This window comes from Oncorhynchus mykiss, chromosome 32, assembly GCF_013265735.2.
Source record: "Oncorhynchus mykiss isolate Arlee chromosome 32, USDA_OmykA_1.1, whole genome shotgun sequence".
NCBI lineage: Eukaryota > Metazoa > Chordata > Actinopteri > Salmoniformes > Salmonidae > Oncorhynchus > Oncorhynchus mykiss.
In genome coordinates this window covers 22,191,392-22,212,962 of record NC_050572.1, presented here as the reverse complement: position 1 = coordinate 22,212,962, position 21,571 = coordinate 22,191,392, and the positions used below count along the sequence as shown (strand labels likewise).

The 21,571-nt window shown below is 43.1% G+C and overlaps 2 protein-coding genes across 3 annotated transcripts in view; both read right to left on the bottom strand.

The window, feature by feature from the left end:
• LOC110488101 overlaps positions 1–21,267 on the bottom strand; it is a 30,407-nt gene extending 9,140 nt beyond the window's left edge. The window contains exons 1-5 of one of the 2 annotated variants that reach the window (XM_036971813.1): positions 21,191–21,267; positions 20,658–20,677; positions 20,413–20,527; positions 20,055–20,225; positions 18,869–19,488 (exon numbers count right to left, since the gene is read on the bottom strand). In XM_036971813.1, the coding sequence (XP_036827708.1) occupies positions 18,869–19,488; positions 20,055–20,225; positions 20,413–20,527; positions 20,658–20,677; positions 21,191–21,193 (929 nt within the window). In that variant the 5' untranslated portion in view covers positions 21,194–21,267. Of the gene's footprint in view, positions 1–18,485; positions 19,489–20,054; positions 20,226–20,412; positions 20,528–20,657; positions 20,678–21,190 lie in introns of those variants that run through there. The other variant, XM_021560119.2, reaches the window with a different exon arrangement.
• On the bottom strand, positions 2,494–6,039 carry LOC110488103. Its single transcript, XM_021560123.2, has 6 exons — positions 5,878–6,039; positions 5,479–5,525; positions 5,242–5,297; positions 4,504–4,889; positions 4,142–4,283; positions 2,494–3,966 (listed from the first exon to the last, which is right to left on the bottom strand). The coding sequence occupies exons 2-6, from the start codon at positions 5,481–5,483 to the stop codon at positions 3,893–3,895; spliced, it is 663 nt and encodes a 220-aa protein (XP_021415798.2). The 5' UTR covers positions 5,484–5,525; positions 5,878–6,039; the 3' UTR covers positions 2,494–3,892.
• Positions 21,268–21,571: the final 304 nt, after the last annotated feature.

Here is a 21,571-nt window from a genome sequence, read left to right as displayed (position 1 = left end):
AGTCACCTTGTGTGAGAGAGATTTACATGGTTATCCAAAACATCACACCAGGGTAAGCCTACACAATACACAGCCCTTATTTTCTAAAATCCCCTACGGGGAATATCCCTGTTTGACCGCTAGGTTTTATGGGTATCATGACACCAACACGGTGGGGCTCTATTACATTTGTGAATAAAAATAGTCAAAAGTCAAGTATGAGCATATGTGCGAGTTACGGTTAGAAAAATGCTGGAGTAGCTGTTTTTAAAGTAAACTCAGCAAAAAAATAAATTTCAAAGATAATTCAGTAAAATCCAAATAACTTCACAGATCTTCATTGTAAAGGGTTTAAACACGGTTTCCCATGCTTGTTCAATGAACCGGCAGGGTAGCCTAGTGGTTAGAGCGGTGGATTAGTAACCGGAAGGTTGCAAGTTCAAACCCCTGAGCTGACAAGGTGAAGTTAACCCACTGTTCCTAGGCTGTCATTGAAAAGAAGAATTTTGTTCTTAACTCACTTGCCTAGTTAAATAAAGGTAAAAAAAAAACATGAACAATTAATGAACATGCACATGTGGAATGGTCGTTAAGACACTAAGAGCTTACAGACGGTAGGCAATTAAGGTCACAGTTATGAAAACTTAGGACACTAAAGAGGCCTTTCTACTGACACTGGAAAAACACCAATAGAATGATGCCCAGGACGGACAGCTGATTGTCCTTGCAGTGGCCGACCACGTGTAACAACACCTGCACAGGATCGGTACACCCGAACATCACTCCTGCAAGACAGGTACAGGATGGCGACAACAACTGCCAGAGTGACACAAGGAACGCACAATCGCTCCATCAGTGCTCCGACTGTCCGCAATAGGCTGGGAGAGGCTGGACTGAGGGCTTGTAGGCCTGTTGTAAGGTAGGTCCTCATCAGACCTCACCGGCAACAATGTCGCCTATGGGCACAAACACACTATCGCTGGACCAGACAGGACTGGCAAAAAGTGCGCTTCACTGACAAGTCACGGTTTTGTCTCACAAGGGGTGATGGTCAGATTCGCGTTTATCGTCGAAGGAACGAGCGTTACACCGAGGCCTGTACTCTGGAGCAGGATCGATTTGGAGGTGGAGGGTCCGTCATGGTCTGGGGCAGTAACTCCAGACTGAGCTTTTGTCATTGCAGGCAATCTCATTACTGTGCGTTACAGGGAAGACATCTTCCTCCCTCATGCGGTACCATTCCTGCAAGCTCATTCTGACATGACCCTCCAGCATGACAATATCACCGGCCATACTGCTTGTTCTGTGCGTGATTTCCTGCAAGACAGGAATGTCAGTGTTCTGCCATGGCCAGCGAAGAGCCTGGATCTCAACCCCATTGAGCACGTCTGGGTCCTGTTGGATCAGAGTGTGAGGCCAAGGGCAAATTGTAGGGAAGAGGATGATTTAGATCAGTGTTTCCCAAACTCGGTCCTGGGAACCCCCGAGTGCTCGTTTTGGTTTTTGCCCTAGCACTACAGAGCTGATTCAAATACCAACTCATCATTAGGCTTTTGATTATTTGAATCAGCTGTGTAGTGCTAATGTAAAAACCAAAACGTGCACCAAAGGGGGGCCCCCTTTTAGGTGACCCAGACACATGCCCAAAACAAGTTAAGCTACCCCAGTATCCCCTTGATAGTTTTGGATTGCAAAACTAGACACATCAGACAAGACAGAGACAGCAACATAAGAATAGGATATAATATAGACACCAGAAGAACAGAAAAGGACAGACAAAGGAGACAGTAATAAACAAGAACCTGAAACAGCAACAGACAAGACACAGAAAAAGTGACAGAAGAGGGCAGATGGAGACAGAAAAGAGGTGGGTTGAGTACACAGTAGACTATCACTTCAAGCTGTTCTATAGATTCTAATTAGTTATATTTATTTGCACAAATTATAAGAGGTGAAATACAGTGAAAAAGTAAAATGTGGTTTACAAATCATTCGTAGGTGAGAGAGTGTGTGTGTGTGTGTGTTTGTACACTGTGGAATTCTTTCATTCCTGCATTTAGCTGTTGAGACCCCTTACTGGCTTAGGGATTTAGCCCCCAATGTCTTAAAATCCTAGAAACACCCCTGAATATAATCCAACTGCGTTAGTACAGGTAATAAAGTACATATATAAATTAATATATAAAGTTGTGTGAAATGCAGTGAATTCCCTTGATGCAAACGTGAAGACATCAAGGAGAAAAACGAGTCATTATTCTTGTTATTTTGGCCACAAACTCTGAGCTGCTAGGGTGCACCACAAGTGGCTTCCTGCTTCTTCTCCTCATCACCTTTCCTTAATCTGTACTGACATCATTGCACATGAGAGCCAGTCCCCTATTGACATCCCCAATGTTGTTTCTACCTGTCAGTGTCCTGTTTTCTCAGATGGAGAAGAAACCACTTCACACTATTAAAATGCACCCATAGACCTAATCAACACTTACAAAGAAAAATTATACAATAATAATAATGAATTTGTGTATATTTGTTTATTAGTGCACAAAATATATGATTGGTCCAGCACAGAGCTTCTGAGGCAGATTAGGTGATTGGTTGGTAGTATAGACTCCTGTAGAGCTGTAGAGTATGGTATGGTTCAGGAGTGATGCGACAGGAAAAATGTGCAGGAGAGGTTTAAATAGGTAACATGCGTACTTTGGAGGTGAAAAAGTTAAACATTCAAAGTTTTATCAACATGTTTACTGAATTTTCTACCACTGCTGTAAATATACAGTCAGATAAGACTTGAAGTGTTCAGACAATGATGACATGGTCCTGCATGCAGAGAAGATTCATAATTCACACATTTAGTAGGCCTAGTTTATTTGAATATGGACAGGATAGAAGTAAAACTTTGACACATTGAATTAACAACTAAAAGGATGCATCATGCATTGCATCTGGGGCTGTTAACCATATTACCGCCCACCGGCAGTCGCGAGACATGACCGCAGTCAAATTCCATGTGACATTTAGTCACGTTATATTATCAATTATTTATTGTAAAAACAACCTGAGGATTGATTATAAAAAACGTTTGACATGTTTCTACGAACTTTACGGATACTATTTGGAATTTTCGTCTGCCCCGTCGTGACCGCTGGAGCCTGTGGATTTCTGAACAAAACGCGCCAACCAAATGGAGGTATTTTGGATATAAAAATAATCTTTATGGAACAAAAGGAACATTTATTGTGTAACTGGGAGTCTCGTGAGTGCAAACATCCGAAGATCAAAGGTAAGCGATTCATTTCAATGCTTTTCTGACTTTTGTGACCAATCTACTTTGCTGCTAGCTGTTTGTAATGTTTTGTCTGCTGAGAGAGATGTCCTAACATAAACGCTTGGATAGCTTTGCTGTAAAGCTTTTTTTACATCTGACATGCCAGGTGGATTAACAACAAGCTAAGCTGTGTTTTGCTATATTGCACTTGAGATTTCATGAAAATTAAATATTTTTAGTAATTTAATTTGAATTTGGCGCTCTGAAATTCAGCGGATGTTGACGAAAATGATCCCGCTAATGGGATGGGTGCGCCAAGAAGTTAAAGAGGAGGATCCCATCAGATTTCTATAGACTATATTTATTTCTCAACTTTCCTAAAATTAAGCACATTGTTTTGCTTTACAACTGGAGTAGCCTACCTGGCTGGCAAGAAAATTAATCTAGGGGAAAGCATCCTCCATTTGCTATTCAAGGACATAAGGACTACATGTCTTTTTTCCCCCATCCCCTGTTCCAACAGGTGCATGATAATGGCCAATTCTAAATCAAAACCAATTTCACACATATTATTTAGTATGTGTAAAGACTAGATTAAATTGAAAATAGTTTGATGGGGGTGAGAATATTATCACTTGTGAATGATGTTCACACGATTTCAGCCGTAAGAAGTCCATCAAGTACTGTTGGAGGTTCCACTGGTTTGTGATAGCTACAGGCACCTGTGAGGGAAGGGCAAAGGTGCTTGTTAAGGAGTAAATCCAAAAATTGCAACTTTTCTATCTAAACAGCAATTACTGTAACAGTATATCTATGTTAACTTGTATCATCATTGATCACATTGGATGGGCACACCAATAATGAGCTGTCTGTGTGCTACACATTAAACCTGCCCACCTGTGACTGTGTGGCTTGCTCCTTTGATGGAGTCAAGACAACTCAGGAAGCTGGGTTTGGCTTGTCTCAGTAAATCCTGGTGCTCCTTTTCAAGTCTCCTCCCCACTTTGCCCTGTCTTACCTTGGCCCAGTCTTCTTTAGTCTACACAACGGAATGGAACGCAAAACAGCACAACATAAGTGTTAGATATCAAGCATGATCACTCCTCAAGATTTGTAAATACACCTGATCCGTTATCAATATCAATATTAACAAAACTATACCAAATAAATAATGAGAAATGTTACTCTACTTGATTCACTATATTTTAAATTCTTACCAGCTATAACAACTGTTTGATTCACTACAGATTGATTCTCACCATGTCCTTAAAGCACTCCCCTCTGTAGAAGGACTTGATGCCAGGATAATGAAGCCCAGAGACAAAGACTTCCCCCAGGCTCAGAGCGACCAGGTGCATCTCTTCTCCGTCATAAGCATACACCTGACGGTCCTCACACAGCATTATGACCAGCTGGCCACTCTCTGTCGGGACGAGGAGGTTTTCCACAGCTCCTAACACCTCCATCTTCACACTGTCTGGTAGGTAGAAGTTCTGCCACTCCTTAATTTCCTCTTCTCCTTTGTAGGACGTGTCATCCAGGCCCGCAATCTTCCACTCTGATTCCTCTGGCTTCTTGAGAGCAATACTAGCATGACGATGTTTGAACACTGCATCAGACACCTGTTTTAGGTATTTCCTTGCATCTGTTGAAGATATTGTTAAACAAAAGTGTCAAACTAAATTACTGAAGAGCAGGTGTAGAATATATGCAGGTTTTTATTTTAGCCTAACATATTATTGTATGCTAGGTCTATGCTCCACAACGTTAAATAGATCTTAAAGGCAACGTTTTGGTCAATATTTCTTCATTAGGGTTAAAACTCTGACCAAAACATGTTTCTTAAAATCTATTTTAAATGCTGAGGCTTACAATAATGTTACTGGTAACAAAAGTTGCTGCTGTAGGCTAACCAACTGCTATGCAGCTACCATATTATCACAAACTGTTGAGTGACCAAAGCCAAGGTATGATCAAGTCAACAAATCAATAGGTACCTTGTGTTTCTCCACATTTTAGGAAATATTTCATAATGTCCTGATAGCCTGAAGATCTGTATGGGATATAGACCAACAGAAACAAACTGTCATGAGTTTTTATTAAATTAACACTGGATTTGTGTGTACAGCTCTTTAATGACGTCAACCCCACCACACATGATTTATTGCAGTGTCATTACAACACACTAACTAGATATATTTTAGTGAGTCTGCTCAATTTAAGAAATCCCTTACGCCATCTCTGTATGTGCTGTAGCCTGGTCAAGGGCAGTTGACGTTTTCTGAATTAGGAAGGAAACAGAATATAAAGACAGGACGCATGGACAGTCACCATTAGAGGAGCATCTCTCATGTTGAATAACGTTTGGACAAGACAAAACGCAGCTTCCAACTGCTATTATTGTCTGACAGCTTGTTCAACTGCTCATTTCATGTAACATAAAAGGTCCAAAATATTTGATATAATTAGATCTACTAAAAGAAAAGGTTTGAAATAAATGTTCTAAAACATTCAGACATAAAAATACCTTAAAGCTATCAAAAGTGAAAGTGAAACTATTGAGCACAAAAACAACTTGAAATGCAACCAACATACGCAATCATAATTTATTTAACCAATTTAATTAAGCTTACCTGCCACTATTATTGTGAAGAAATGTCGTGAATTGGCATGTAAAATGCTTATATCCTCACTCTGTAGATACGAAGAGAGAACGGACCGCTGTGCAATTTCTTCTGTTTGCTTTTCCGCGTTTGAAGTAAACACAACGTCACAGATGAGCCAGATGATTCACAGGATGTACAAGTGTGACGCATCCGGTTGAGTTTCCGCTCAACTGCGCAAGTGGAGGCAGTCAAAGCAAAGGCACTCCTACAGTATGAAGTCGTTTTTGACGAAAACAAAAACGTGTCAGTTTGTCACTGTCACGAAGTTGGAGTAATAATATGTTCAAATTCTCAATTGGCTCGAATTTAGGTTGTGACTTTAGATTTCGAGAAAATGAATAACTCAAACCCCGGCCTGGTCTACTTAGTCTGCTTCGCAAGAGATTCCAGAAGTCTTGCGATGCTGCGACTCTGGGTTTAGAAACTCTGTGCCTATAATCATTCTCTATGGTTTGAACAATGAAGGGTGTTTGTGACTAGGGAGAGTACAACTACTGTACGACCAGCATTTTATTTAACCCTAACCCTTTTCCTAACCTAATTCTCATAACCTACCATGTAAACGATCCTAACCAGCCACGTTAATGATCCTAACCTGCCACCTAAATGATCCTAAGCTGTCCATATGGGGAGCAGCGGCTAGTGTCAACCATTTGCTCAGTAGGCCTACTATAAATATCACAAACTCTGTCACTAGAGAGTGCCACCCAAACATTCTAGTGGTAAATACAACAATAACAAAAAGTTTAGATGCCACAATTTCCTATAACCTGGGGATAATTCTAATGCACACAATCAAGAAAAGAGGGGGCAGTCAGGTGCACAACATATTAAGTGTATGGGTCAAATGAATATAACACAAAATATATCATGGTAAGAACAGACAGCGACACCTCAAATATCAACACAATAACCACAGAGGCTTTCAATTTCAACACTGAGTAACAGATCAAGTGCTATATGTTGAAAAATATATAAAACGCAACATGCAAAGTGTTAGTCCCATGTTTCATGAGCTGAAATAAAAGATCCCAGAAATGTTCCATAGGCACAAAAAGCTTATTTCTCTCATTTTGTGCACACATTTGCTCACAAACAGTTGTGTGAACATTTCTCCTTTACCAAGATAATCCATCCACCTGACAGGTGTGGCATATCAAGAAGTTGATTAAACAGCATGATCATTACACAGGTGCACCTTGTGCTGGAGACAATAAAAGGCCTCTAAAATGAGCAGTTGCGTCACAACACAATGCCACAGATGTATCAAGTTTTGAAGGAGCGTGGAATTGGCATGCTGATTATTTAATGTTAATTTCTCTACCATAAGCCACCTCCAACGTTGTTTTAGAGAATTCGGCAGCACGTCCAACCGGTCTCACAACTGCAGACCACGTGTATGGCGTTGTGTGGACGAGCGGTTTGCTGATGTCAACATTGTGAACAGAGTCCCCCATGGTGGCGGTGGGGTTATGGTATGGGCCGACAGGCATAAGCTATGGACAATGAACGCATTTTATGAATGCAATTTGAATGCACAGAGATACTATGACGAAATCCTGAGGCCCATTGTCGTGCCATTCAGATCAGCCCTGTGGTTCCGGAGGAGATGTAATTTAGATGTTTTTCACAAAATTCAAAATGGTGGAAAAGCCATCATGGTTGATCTTGTGAATTAATTACGCTTCACCATCTGGCAGTCCGTCGGACAAATCTGGTTTTGGGAAAGCCAGGAGAACGCTACCTGCCTCAATGAATAGTGCCAACTCTAAAGTTTGGTGGTTTGAATAATGGTCTGGGGCTGTTTTTCATGGTTCGGGCTAGGACCCTTAGTTCCAGTGAAGGGAAATCTTAAAGCTACAGCATAATGACATTCTAGACGATTCTGTGCTTCCAACTTTGTGGAAACAGTTTGGGGAAGGCCCCTTCTTGGTTCAGCATGACAATGCCCCTGTGTACAAAGTGAGGTCCATGCAGGAATTGTTTGTTGAGATCGGTGTGGAAGAACTTGACTGGCCTGCACAGAGCCGTGACATCAACCCCATCGAACACTTTTGGGATGAATTGGAACGCCGACCGCGAGCTAGGCCTAATCGCCCAACATCAGAGTCCGACCTCACTAATGCTTGTGACTGAATGGAAGCAAGTCCCCACAGCAATATTCCAACATCTAGTGGAAAGCCATCCCAGAAGACTGGGGGCTGTTATAGCAGCAAAGGGGGGACCCAACTCCATATTAATGCCCATGGTTTTGGAATGAGATGCTCGACGATCAAGTGTCCACATATCTTTGATAGTGTAATTACTATTTACAGAACCAGTCAAAAGTTTGGACATACCTACTCATTCAAAGGTTTTACTTTATTTTTACATTGTAGAATAATCGTGAAGACATCAAAACTATGAAATAACATATGGAATCATGTAGTAACCAAAAAAAAGTGTTAATACAGAAGCCCTATTTGGTAAAAAATATTATGGCAAGAACAGCTCAAATAAGCAGAGAAACGACAGTCCATCATTACTTTAACATATGAAACTCAGTCAATCAGGAAAATTTCAAGAACTTTTAAAGTTTCTTCAAGTGCAGTCGCAAAAACTATCAGCTTCAGAAATTGCAGCCCAAATAAATGCTTCACAGAGTTCAAATAACAGACATCTCAACATCAAATGTTCAGAGGAGACTGTGTGAATCAGGCCTTCATGGTCGAATTGCTGAAAAAGAACCACTGCTAAAGGACACCAATAATAAGAAGAGACTTTCTTAGGCCAAGAAACACGAGCAATGGACATTATACCGGTGGAAATCTGTCCTTTGGTCTAATGAGTCCAAATTATAGATGTTTGGTTCTAACCACTGTGTCTTTGTGAGTAGGTGAACGGATGATCTCTGCATGTGTGGTTCCCACCATGAAGCATGGAGGAGGTATGTTGGTGCTTTGCTGGTGACACTGTCAGTGATTTATTTAGAATTCAAGGCACAATTAAACTGCATGGCTACCACAGAAATCTGCAGAGATAAGCCATCCCATCTGGTTCGCCGTATGGGACTAGCATTTGTTTTTCAACAGGACAATGACCCAAAACACACCTCCAGGATGTTTAAGGGCTATTTGACAAAGGAGAGTGATGGAGTGCTGCATCAGATGACCTTGCCTCCACAATCACCCAACCTCAACCCAATTGAGATGGTTTGGGATGAGTTGGACCGCAGAGTGTAGGAAAAGCATCTAAATTTATTGTTGCGAGTTAAAATAGTAGAATACACAAGACGCAATTTTGAAATTTGGCTGTGCATCAGAAGTTTTTTCTTGTTATGTTAGCCACTGATAGTTAGTCCCATGTCAGCTAACATTTTTTAGATTGCTAAGTTAGTTTAGCGGCTAGCTATCTAAACTTGTTATCATAGGTGAATTACCGGTCGGGAGGCACCCTTTGACTTTGTTACTCAGTGTCACTCAAATATCATAAAAAAATTGTAAACATTTCTCTCCACCCTATGGCAAAATGTGTAGAACTGCAGGAAGTTAGCTGTAAAACAGCAAATGTTCCTCGCCGCCCCATGGCAAAATGAGTAGAACTGCAGGAAGTTAGCTGTAAAACAGCAAATGTTCCTCGCCGCCCCATGGCAAAATGAGTAGAACTGCAGGAAGTTAGCTGTAAAACAGCAAATGTTCCTCGCCGCCCCATGGCAAAATGAGTAGAACTGCAGGAAGTTAGCTGTAAAACAGCAAATGTTCCTCGCCGCCCCATGGCAAAATGAGTAGAACTGCAGGAAGTTAGCTGTAAAACAGCAAATGTTCCTCGCCGCCCCATGGCAAAATGAGTAGAACTGCAGGAAGTTAGCTGTAAAACGTACCATTTTATCCACTATCAAGAGAGGACCACTAAAATGTTTTGCTTGCTATGTGGGTGTGGGTATGGATGTGTGTATGCAGACCTGCGAGCAACTGTGGACCCTCATGATGAGTTCAGATTTCTTTTGACCCCCAACCCCATCAAAGTTGCCCATCCCTGCTCTAGGTCTCTGCGTGACCTTTCAAAGTTTGCCATTTCAAATCGCCTATTATTAGTGCCACCTTGTGGCCAATTGGCAAAGCATTGCATGAGAGGGTGTCAACTACTGGCGGCCTTACCATCTCACAGGAATTTGTCTGTTAATTTTGCTCGTAAGAAGAACCAGTATTTTAATAATGAACCAGAAGAAATACAATAGGGTTTCACCAGCTTTGTTGCTTGAAGCCATAATGAATGCCAACAAATACAATAGGAAATACAATAGGAAATACAATAGGGTTTCACCAGCTTCGCTGTTGAACCCCTAATTAAATTGGATAACAATTCAATTTAAATTTACAAGTAAATATGCATCAAAAACCTACCTAAAATGACGACCTCAGCACCATGCTTTTCAGGGCTGGCTTGCCTGTCCACTGTTTCACACATACGTTACTGGATGTGAACAGTCTGAGTATTTGGCGCATGGTGGAGACAGTCTGTCAGAGAGGCTGAGGGTTGAGAAACAGAGTCTGCTGGCAGGGAGACAAACAAGAAGGCTGGCAGGGAGACAAACAAGAGCATCATGTCAAAGGAGCTTTAGCAGACTGTTGATATTTGGTTACTAACATAATTAATCCTGCAATAAATTATTTTGATTGAATCCCATTCTGCCCCCCTTGACAGTGACTTTGCTAATAGCTACACTACACAACAAGAAGTAAGTGGACACCTGCAAGTAAACATCTCATTCAAAAATCATTGGCATTAATAGGGAGTTGGTCCCCACCTTTGCTGCTATAACAGCCGCCACTCTTCTGGAAAGACTTTCCACGAGATGTCAGAACCTTGCTGTGGGGACTTGCTTCCATTCAGCCATGACAGCATTAGTGAGGTCAGGCACTGATGTTGGCCAATTAGGCCTAGCTCGCAGTCAGCATTCCAATTCATTCCAAAGATGTTCGATGGGGTTGAAGTCAGGTCTCCATTTTTGCATGGACCTCGCTTTGTGCATGGGGGCATTGTCATGCTGAAACAGGAAAGGGCCTTCCCCAAACTGTTGCCACAGAGTTCGAAGCACAGAATCGTCTAGAATGTCATTGTATGCTGTAGATTTAAGATACCCCTTTAATGGAACTAAGGGGCCTAGCCCAACCCATGGAAAACAGATCCAGACCATTATTCCTCCTCCACCAAAATGTACAGTTGGCACTATTAATTGGGGCAGGTAGCGTTCATGAAGCTCCCGACAAACAGTTATTATGCTGACGTTGCTTCCAAAGGCAGTTTGGAGCTCGGTAGTGAGGACAGATGATTTCTATGCACTTCAGCCGTCCCGTTCTGTGAGCTTGTGTGGCCCATGGTTAACAACTCCTCGATTAATACCCATTGTAGGTTAGTCGAACAAGAATCCATGTCAGTATATATGAGACAAACAAACCATATTCAGAAGAATCTCACTAGAACAGAAGAACAGGCACTTAAGGAGTTAATGAAAGATTAATCTTTGGTTATTAAACCTACAGACAAAGGGGGTGCAGAGGTTGTTTAGACTATGAAAAATATAAAGAAATTCAGAGACAACTCAGTAATGAACGTTTCTATAGAAAACGGAGTGTTGATCCCACACAGGTGTTCCAAAGGGATATTTGCTCTAATATGAAGCAAGCCCTATTAAACAACCTGATCTCAAAACCTGAATATCTTTGCTGCAAATGTGCCATACGTTCATGCCTGTACATTTTACCAAAATTACACAAACCTAAAAAACAACAAGGCAATTATCCAGGCAGACCAGTGGTTGCAGGAATAGGCTCAATGCTAGAGCCATTGTCAAACTTTGTACTCTTTTATTAAAACTCATGTGTAAGCATTGCCATCATATGTAAAAGACTCTATAGACTTCATAAACAAGATCTCACCAATAGCGGGTTTAAAAGAAGACTATTTTGGTCACATTAGATGTCGAGAGTCTACGTATATACCAGCATTCCCCATGTGGGGTGGCTGGCAGCACTAGCACACTATTTGGGAGACAGAGATACCAATGAATATCCACCAACAAACTTCATTCTAGAACTGGCCGAATATGTTTTGACGTATAACTATTTTAGGTTTGATGATGAATACTACCTCCAAACGAATGGAACATCGATGGGTTCCACATTCGCTCCGAGTTATGCTAACTTTTATGCAGGTCTTTGTGAATAACGTTTTGTTAATAAAGAAAACGAAAATCCATTTTTGAATAAAGTCCTGAAGCTGTATCGATATATTGACATCATTTTTTGCATATGGGAAGGAACTGAAAAAGAGCTGTCAGATTTTATGGCACTACTCAATGACATTGACCCCAATCTCAAATTCACTATTGAATGTGACACTCAACGTGTTCATTACCTAGATATGTGGATTGAGAAATCAAATGGAACCCCGTTTACAACTCTGTATAGAAAAGAAACGGACAGAAATACTCTATTACAGGGGGACAGCTTCCATCTTGAGCCATTAAAAAGAGGACTTCCAAGAAGCCAGTTTTTCAGACGGTGCCGTATATGCCACTCCACAGAGGATTATCTAGAAAAAGCAGCGGAGATGAGCATTATGTTTCTAAGAAGAGGCTACTCGTCACAATGTGTGGATGAAGCTCTTCATTTGGCATTAGGGAAAACACGAGATGAACTGTTCCAAAAAAGACCCGCTAACGAACAATCCATAATGTTCACAACCACATATACTTTGAACTCGCGAAAAGTGGGAGGTGTGGTCAAGAAACACTGGCATATTTTATCATCGGACCCAGTTTTGCCGGCTGAATGTAAAAATCCACCACTTATTGTTTATAGGAGAGGTCGCAATTTACGAGATAAATTGGTTCATGCCAACTGCCAGCCACAAAAGAAAATCAGCCAGGCTCTTTTACACCCTCTACCAAATGATAGCTACAGTGGGGCAAAAAAGTATTTAGTCAGCCACCAATTGTGCAAGTTCTCCCACCTAAAAAGATGAGATGAGGCCTGTAATTGTCATCATAGGTACACTTCAACTATGACAGACAAAATGAAATAAAAAATCCAGAAAATCACATTGTAGGATTTTTAATGAATTTATTAGCAAATTATGGTGGAAAATAAGTATTTGGTCAATAACAAAAGTTTATCTCAATACTTTGTTATGTACCCTTTGTTGGCAATGACAGAGGTCAAACGTTTTCTGTCTTCACAAGGTTTTCACACACTGTTGCTGGTATTTTGGCCCATTCCTCCATGCAGATCTCCTCTAGAGCAGTGAGGTTTTGGGGCTGTTGCTGGGCAACACGGACTTTCAACTCCCTCCAAAGATTTTCTATGGGTTTGAGATCTGGAGACTGGCTAGGCCACTCCAGGACCTTGAAATGCTTCTTACGAAGCCACTCCTTCGTTGCCCGGGCGGTGTGTTTGGGATCATTGTCATGCTGAAAGACCCAGCCACGTTTCATCTTCAATGCCCTTGCTGATGGGAGGTTTTCACTCAAAATCTCACGATACATGGCCCCATTCATTCTTTCCTTTACACGGATCAGTCGTCCTGATCCCTTTGCAGAACAACAGCCCCAAAGCATGATGTTTCCACCCCCATGCTTCACAGTAGGCATGGTGTTCTTTGGATGCAACTCAGCATTCTTTGTCCTCCAAACACGACGAGTTCAGTTTTTACCAAAAAGTTATATTTTGGTTTCATCTGACCATATGACATTCTCGCAATCTTCTTCTGGATCATCCAAATGCTCTCTAGCAAACTTCAAACGGGCCTGGACATGTACTGGCTTAAGCAGGGGGACACGTCTGGCACTGCAGGATTTGAGTCCCTGGCGGCGTAGTGTGTTTACTGATGGTAGGCTTTGTTACTTTGGTCCCAGCTCTTTGCAGGTCATTCACTAGGTCCCCCCGTGTGGCTCTGGGATTTTTGCTCACCATTCTTGTGATCATTTTGACCCCACGGTGTGAGATCTTGCGTGGAGCCCCAAATCGAGGGAGATTATCAGTGGTCTTGTATGTCTTCCATTTCCTAATAATTGCTCCCACAGTTGATTTCTTCAAACCAAGCTGCTTACCTATTGCAGATTCAGTCTTCTCAGCCTGGTGCAGGTCTACAATTTTGTTTCTGGTGTCCTTTGACAGCTCTTTGGTCTTGGCCATAGTGGAGTTTGGACCTATAGAATAAATGTACTTTTAATCTGTCTGTCTGCCTGTCTGCATCTTTCAAGACATGGCATATGAGGGTGCAGTGAGATACCCAATGGGCTGGACGATACTCTTCTCATCAATCAGCAGGAAAAACATACTTAAAAACTGGAAATCAACCAATCCTCCATCCTCCACAATGGAAAGGTCAAATGCTTTATTATCTAAATGTTGAAAGTGCATGGTCGATGGAGAGAAATAAAATGGTGCAGTTTGAGGCCATGTGGCGGAGAGTGATGGGTGCTGGAGATGGGAGATGTGAGCAGGTGGGTCTGGGCAAGGGGAATGTTGTGGATGTTCATGTTTTGTACTGTTGAAAAAAAAAGAATAAAAATAAAAAGTAAAAAAAACACTAGAGGTTAAAATGGGATTACTTTTGATTTCACATAGGAAAAGAAGCAGTCCAATTCTGATAGAGTTGATACAAAATCCTATGGTTTAATATGATTACTTTTGATTCCCAATAGGAAAAAAAACACACTCCAGTAGAATTCCAATAGGATTCTGATACAGGTGACACAAATCCTATAGGATTGTGAGAATTATATAGGATCCTATTGAAAAAAAATCACTCGTCCTATAAATCACTAGTCCTATAGGATGTTTTTACTAGGGTAGTGTAGTTTTGTTTCTTCCCTCTTATTCTCTATACAGTATAGTTTTCACCAAGCGTTCCTATTTCTACTGACTGTTACTGGGATAGAAGACTGGTTTATACTTGGTAGATCATTGTCGTTTCTGGAAAAACTGTATGGGAGAGATGGAATGTGAGAAGAGAACAGTGAAAAGGAGGGTGGAGAAAGTAGAGAGAGGGAGAGTGTCACGGCCGTCCTCCTCTTCATCCGAAGAGGAGAGACGAGATGGATCTGAGGACCAATACGCGGCGTGGTAAGTGTCCATGGCAAATCTTTAATCAAGAAAAACTGAACACTATACAAACGAGTAACAAAACAATAAACCAAATACGACCGTGAAGCTACAAAATGAGACCTGTGCTGAAACAAGCCATCAACATAGACAATCACCCACAAACAAACAGTGCAACCCAGGCTACCTAAGTATGATTCTCAATCAGAGACAACTAATGACACCTGCCTCTGATTGAGAACCATACTAGGCCGAAAACATAGAACTGCCCCAAAACATAGAAAAACAAACATAGACTGCCCACCCAACTCACGCCCTGACCATACTAAATAAATACAAAAAAACAGAAATAAAAGGTCAGAACGTGACAGTACCCCCCCCCAAAGGTGCGGACTCCGGCCGCAAAACCTTGACCTATAGGGGAGGGTCTGGGTGGGCGTCTGTCCGCGGTGGCGGCTCTGGCGCGGGACGCGGACCCCACCTCATCATTGTCTTAGTCCGCCTTATTGTCCGCCTCCGTGGCTTTCTCAGCATGACCACCCCTCTCAATGACCCCACTGGACAGAGGGGCAGCTCGGGACAGAGGGACAGCTGCTCGGGACAGAGAGACAGCTGCTCGGGACAGAGAGACAGCTGCTCGGGACAGAGAGACAGCTGCTCGGGACAGAGAGACAGCTGCTCGGGACAGAGAGGCAGCTGCTCGGGACAGAGAGGCAGCTGCTCGGGACAGAGGGGCTCCGGCAGAGGCGCCGGACAGGCGGGAGGCTCCGGCAGAGGCGCCGGACAGGCGGGAGGCTCCGGCAGAGGCGCCGGACAGGCGGGAGGCTCCGGCAGAGGCGCCGGACAGGCGGGAGGCTCCGGCAGAGGCGCCGGACAGGCGGGAGGCTCCGGCAGAGGCGCCGGACAGGCGGGAGGCTCCGGCAGAGGCGCCGGACAGGCGGGAGGCTCCGGCAGAGGCGCCGGACAGGCGGGAGGCTCCGGCAGAGGCGCCGGACAGGCGGGAGACTCCGGCAGAGGCGCCGGACAGGCGGGAGACTCCGGCAGAGGCGCCGGACAGGCGGGAGACTCCGGCAGAGGCGCCGGACAGGCGGGAGACTCCGGCAGAGGCGCCGGACAGGCGGGAGACTCCGGCAGAGGCGCCGGACAGGCGGGAGACTCCGGCAGCGGCGCCGGACAGACAGGACCACCTGCAGGGAGGAGACAGAGAGACAGCCTGGTGCGTGGGGCTGCCACAGGAACCACCAGGCTGGGAAGACCTTCAGGAGGCTTGGGGTTAAGAGGAGGCACCTGAAAGACCGGGCTGTGGGGGAGCACTGGAGCTCTGGTGCGCAACCTTGGCACCACTTCCCCAGGCTGGATAACCACTCTAGCCCGGACCGTCCAGAGTGCAGGCACAGGTTGAACCGGGCTGTGGGTAAGCACGGGAGATCTAGTGCTTACTACACGCACCTCTCCCTTCGGCTCCATTCCCACATTCGCCCGGCACGAGCGGAGCGCGGGCAGAGGACGCACTGCACCCTCCCAGCGCCCCGGAGACACAGCACGCAGAGCCGGCGCAGGATACCCTGGGCCAAAACTGCGTACCGGCGACCAGACCCGCTGAGCAGGCACCATACGCCCTGGCTCGATGCCCGCACTCGCATGACACTCTCGGGGGGCTGTCCCATAGCGCACCGGGCTATGGGCACGTACTGGCGACACCGTGCGCTTAACCGCATAACACGGTGCCTGCCCAGTATCTCGCTGCTTATAATAAGCACGAGGAGTGAGCGCAGGTCTGCTACCTGGCTTAGCTCCACCCCTCGTGTGCCCCCCCCCCAAAAAAATTTGGGGCTGTCTCTCGTACCTGTCGCACTGCCGTGCTGCCTCCTCATATCGCCGCCGCTCAGCTTTCGCTGCCTCCAGCTCTGCTTTGGGGCGGCGATATTCCCCAGCCTGTGCCCAGGGTCCCTCTCCGTTCAGTATCTCCTCCCATGTCCAGGAGTCCTGTGATACCGGCCGCTGTTGTTGCTGCTGCTGCCGTCGCTGTTTTCTACCACGCCGCTTGGTCCTTGGTTGGTGGGTGATTCTGTCACGGCCGTCCTCCTCTTCATCCGAAGAGGAGAGACGAGATGGATCTGAGGACCAATACGCGGCGTGGTAAGTGTCCATGGCAAATCTTTAATCAAGAAAAACTGAACACTATACAAACGAGTAACAAAACAATAAACCAAATACGACCGTGAAGCTACAAAATGAGACCTGTGCTGAAACAAGCCATCAACATAGACAATCACCCACAAACAAACAGTGCAACCCAGGCTACCTAAGTATGATTCTCAATCAGAGACAACTAATGACACCTGCCTCTGATTGAGAACCATACTAGGCCGAAAACATAGAACTGCCCCAAAACATAGAAAAACAAACATAGACTGCCCACCCAACTCACGCCCTGACCATACTAAATAAATACAAAACAACAGAAATAAAGGTCAGAACGTGACAGAGAGGGGGAAGGGTGCTGAGGCGGGGTGTCAGTATCAGGCCAATCTAGCAAATGGCCAATGGCATAACTCCATTGGTGAGCCCCCAGATAGCTCAGTCAATCAGCACTCTCCCTCTACTTCAACGGGAAATTCCCTTTCCTAGGATGCCACAACAGAGAGGCAGACACAGACACATTGAGCTTTGTGTTTGCCACCACTGAGGCATGGTATGGGCTCAATCCTTTTTTTTTAATAGAAACTGAGTTTGAGCACCGTGTGTATGCGTGTGTGTGTGTGTGCGTGTGACTAAGGCTCTCCAATCAGCTGGAGTTCCATCATGTGATCTCTACCTCAAAATCAAGAGAGAGGGAAAGGAGAACACACAAATAGAGAAAGTAAAAAGAGTCTAACAGACCCTCAACTTCAGTTCTTTATACAAACTAGAATTATTCCTGACTGTTCTTCGACAAGGGGGAGGAGTTACGGAGGGAGAAAGTGAGAGGTGGAGAGATGGAGGAAGAGGGAGAGAGGGAGGGAGTATGAGGGTAGAGAGGGAAGAAGAAAAGAGGGAGAGGTACAGAGATGGAGGAGCAGAATAGGGGGAGACTGAGGGAGGAAAATTGCCAAACCTGGCGAAAAGGGTGGAAAATGCCAGTGCGCCAGTTTTTACTTGATAAAATAGCAAACTAAAGTGCGTTTGACACTTGCACCTCAGCGGCAGCCGAAAATAAAGCCCTTGGTCTTTCCATATCCATGTGTCATATAAGTAACTGCAATTTATTTGTGCAGGTTGTTAACCTTATGTTTTTATTAATCCTAGGACATTTCTCTTCCCACACACATACAGTATATTCACTTCAATATACCAATACACAATACCATGAATACTTGCACTTCACTTTTCAGCATCCTGTTTTTTTGTTCTGCTATTTCAACTCTCTTCACCCTTCCGTTTGCAAACTAAGAACAGTAAGCACTGAAAATCTCTCTGTCACACACACAAATGACAACATAGGCTACATTACAATGGTTACAATGTAAGTTCCTTTATTAGATGAATTCCTCACATAGCTAGAAATCAACCCAGACATGAATTCACACCAACGTTTACAGTATTAGTAATTTGTTACAGATGAGTAAAAATGTGCATTAATAACTAGAGTATACAGAAATAAAGTTTAAAATCCCAATTAAAATCATCTTTAAAAATATATATATGTTAAATGCTTTGTCTAGACTAGAATATTAAATTCAATTTCAGGTATCTCCATGAGGTACTCTAAACAACGGTCCCCTTCTAAAAGAACAATCTACCTCACAGATGTCATTGATAAGAGCCGATAGCTATAGCCTAGCAGTTATACTGTATACTACATGCACAGAGTGGTTCACTGCTTTGGCAATGTTTCAATGTACAGTGGAATGTAATAGTCACCATCCCATTCATATCCAATAGACTCGAGTTTTGTTTGCAGGTCAGCGTTTACCAACTCTTCCACCTGCCTTCGCACCTTGTGATCTACTACTCTACTAGCATCAAATCCCTCTCCATCGAACAGTTTGCTCAAGCTCTCTGCCTCGGCGCAGTTCCCGTAGGGCCATATCTGCGTTTCTGTTTCTCTTGTCTCAAGGCCAAACAGATTATGACATGATTTGCAAGGATACATCTTGGCCCCAGACTTCACATTGAAAGCCTGGCACCTGAAATTCTTTGGTAGATTGAAGGTGTGGTCGAAGTTCACTCTCTTCATCTTGCTGATTGGGTCGTATGTCATCACGGCATTGGATACACCGCTGTGCCAGGTACTCAGACAGGACACAGCAACCATGATCTGTCCTTCTTGCTTCCCTTTGCAGGACATGGACACTCCATAGTAACTTCTTTCAACATCATTCCTTCGAGAGACACAGATGGTTGAGGAGGTAAACTGGTATGTACTCTTGGATTCTGACATGACATTGGCGATTTCCTTCAGTCTCTCCAGTATATTGATCTCTCTGTCTGGTCCAAGCAAGGAGACCACCTGGGAGTAGATGACAGCAGACGTCAAAAGACAGGTCAGGTAAAATCCCAAAAAAGAAAAAAATGGTGGCCTGTATAATGCAGAGAAACGTTATTGAACTATTCACAGCATGATTTACACAAATATATACAGATAGGAGCAGATCAATATATTATGTTAGAGCAGGTCACACACATGTTTTTGTGAATACTTTACAAAAGTTTCTCCGCAATATACCGTCCACCTTTTTTCTACAAACGGTAGACATCGTAGGATAGGAATGCCCCTTGTGGGCCGTGGCGTGTATTCATGGATACCAAAGGAAGCCAGACTTCTCTCTGTGTTTCAGAATTTTCCGTCAATTTGAAAGACGCTGAATGTACAGTATCGCACAGGAGAAAGCATCCAAGCGAGTAAAACAGCACCCCTCTGTCTCTCTACTGGTATGCCATCTATCTGATGCTGTCTGGTCCAAACGAGTATGACATTGTTGCTGCATATAGCATTGAAGTCATTGAAGGTTTGTCCCTTCTCAGTTGAATTAATACGGTATAATAATAAAAAGCATTCATCAACACAACACTTACCATATCCAGCACAGAGGAGAACGGAGTCCGTTTTGGCAGTTTACTTGTGTAATTCACAAATGGTCTCGGGAAAATCTCCTCCACTTTAGGCCTAAGTTCACCAAGGATATCGTTGGGGGTGCATTGTTGGGGTCTATGAATGAAACCTAAGAAGAAGATGCTGTGGAGAATCTTAGAGACAAACACAGGTTTGCTATGAGATGTACAAATTAAATGATTGTCTCTTTGGATGCATAACCCTAATTTCTGGATGACTCTATCCATCCATCCATCCATCCATTCATTCATATTTTTTGAGGTCGTTTTATGCAGGAAAAGAAGATAAACTATCCAATGACACCTTCAAATGCATACATACCTCATCCACATGCACCCTACAGCCAGGCTTGTCTTTGCATAGTTCAATCATTATATTGATGATTCTGAAGGCATTTGTCCTAAAACTTTCTTCAGCCAATAGAAGTTCTTCTGCCCTAAAATATAGATATTTTTGTCAGTTATGACAGAACAAGATTTTTATTAAATAAATAAGTGTGCAATTATTTAATATATTGAAATATCAAAAGAAGAGTTCATGTTAATGGTGAATAGGTTAAGGCTTACTTCTTCTGCTTTTTGGCGTCCTGTCATGAGAAAGATGACGTCATAACCATTAAATAGATCACTTGGCCTATACAATAAACTGATACTGCTGATATGAAAACTCATTAGAAGGTTCATATTAATTTCAAATTAGCCAAATTATTTACTGAAATAGCTACGTTTTTAAGAGGACTGAGCAAATATAGTAGACTACACCTAATATTTGCATAGACGTGTCTGCGCACGGGGAGAGGCTATTAGGACACTTCTGACCTGCAAAACGACTTAACAAAACATAATACTGACCCTTACCTTATCTAAACCCTGATCCTAACATCATTTGAACCAATTCTGAAATGAAATATGGTTTTGCAGGTCATCCTTATAGCCTTTTACGTGCGCGCGTTCCTGCGCGTCAAAACTCTTGAATGAATTTCGAGGTGTTTTGGCAAAATCGATAGATGTATACAAGATAGTGTGTTCAATTGTTCATTTTTGCCGTGTAGGCCTATTTTAATTTCTTCTCAACAGACGGTGCAAAAAAAGCTACTCACCATTTTTGAGGAAGTTGCAAAGATGAAAATGAAAGTCAACAGCCAAACAGTCGTTTAGTCACCATCACGTGATTTACAGTAAGAATTCAAGGATTAGATGTGTGCCGACTATAAATTCCAATTTTTCATTTTTGATTGATGGTTACTCCTTTCGTCCTATAGCCTAATCTAGAATTGATTGTTCAGTTCTTACAACAAATTCTTATAAGTAAGTTAATGTTGTTTGAGATACAGCTTTATTGAATAACAACACTGAGTGTACAAAAAATTAAGGACACCTTAATTAACCATGAGTCAAATTGTCTGGATCTCATTTGGGTGGTGCACCATTCTTGAGACACAAGATACATTTTGAGCATAAAAAAAAACAGCAGTGTTATA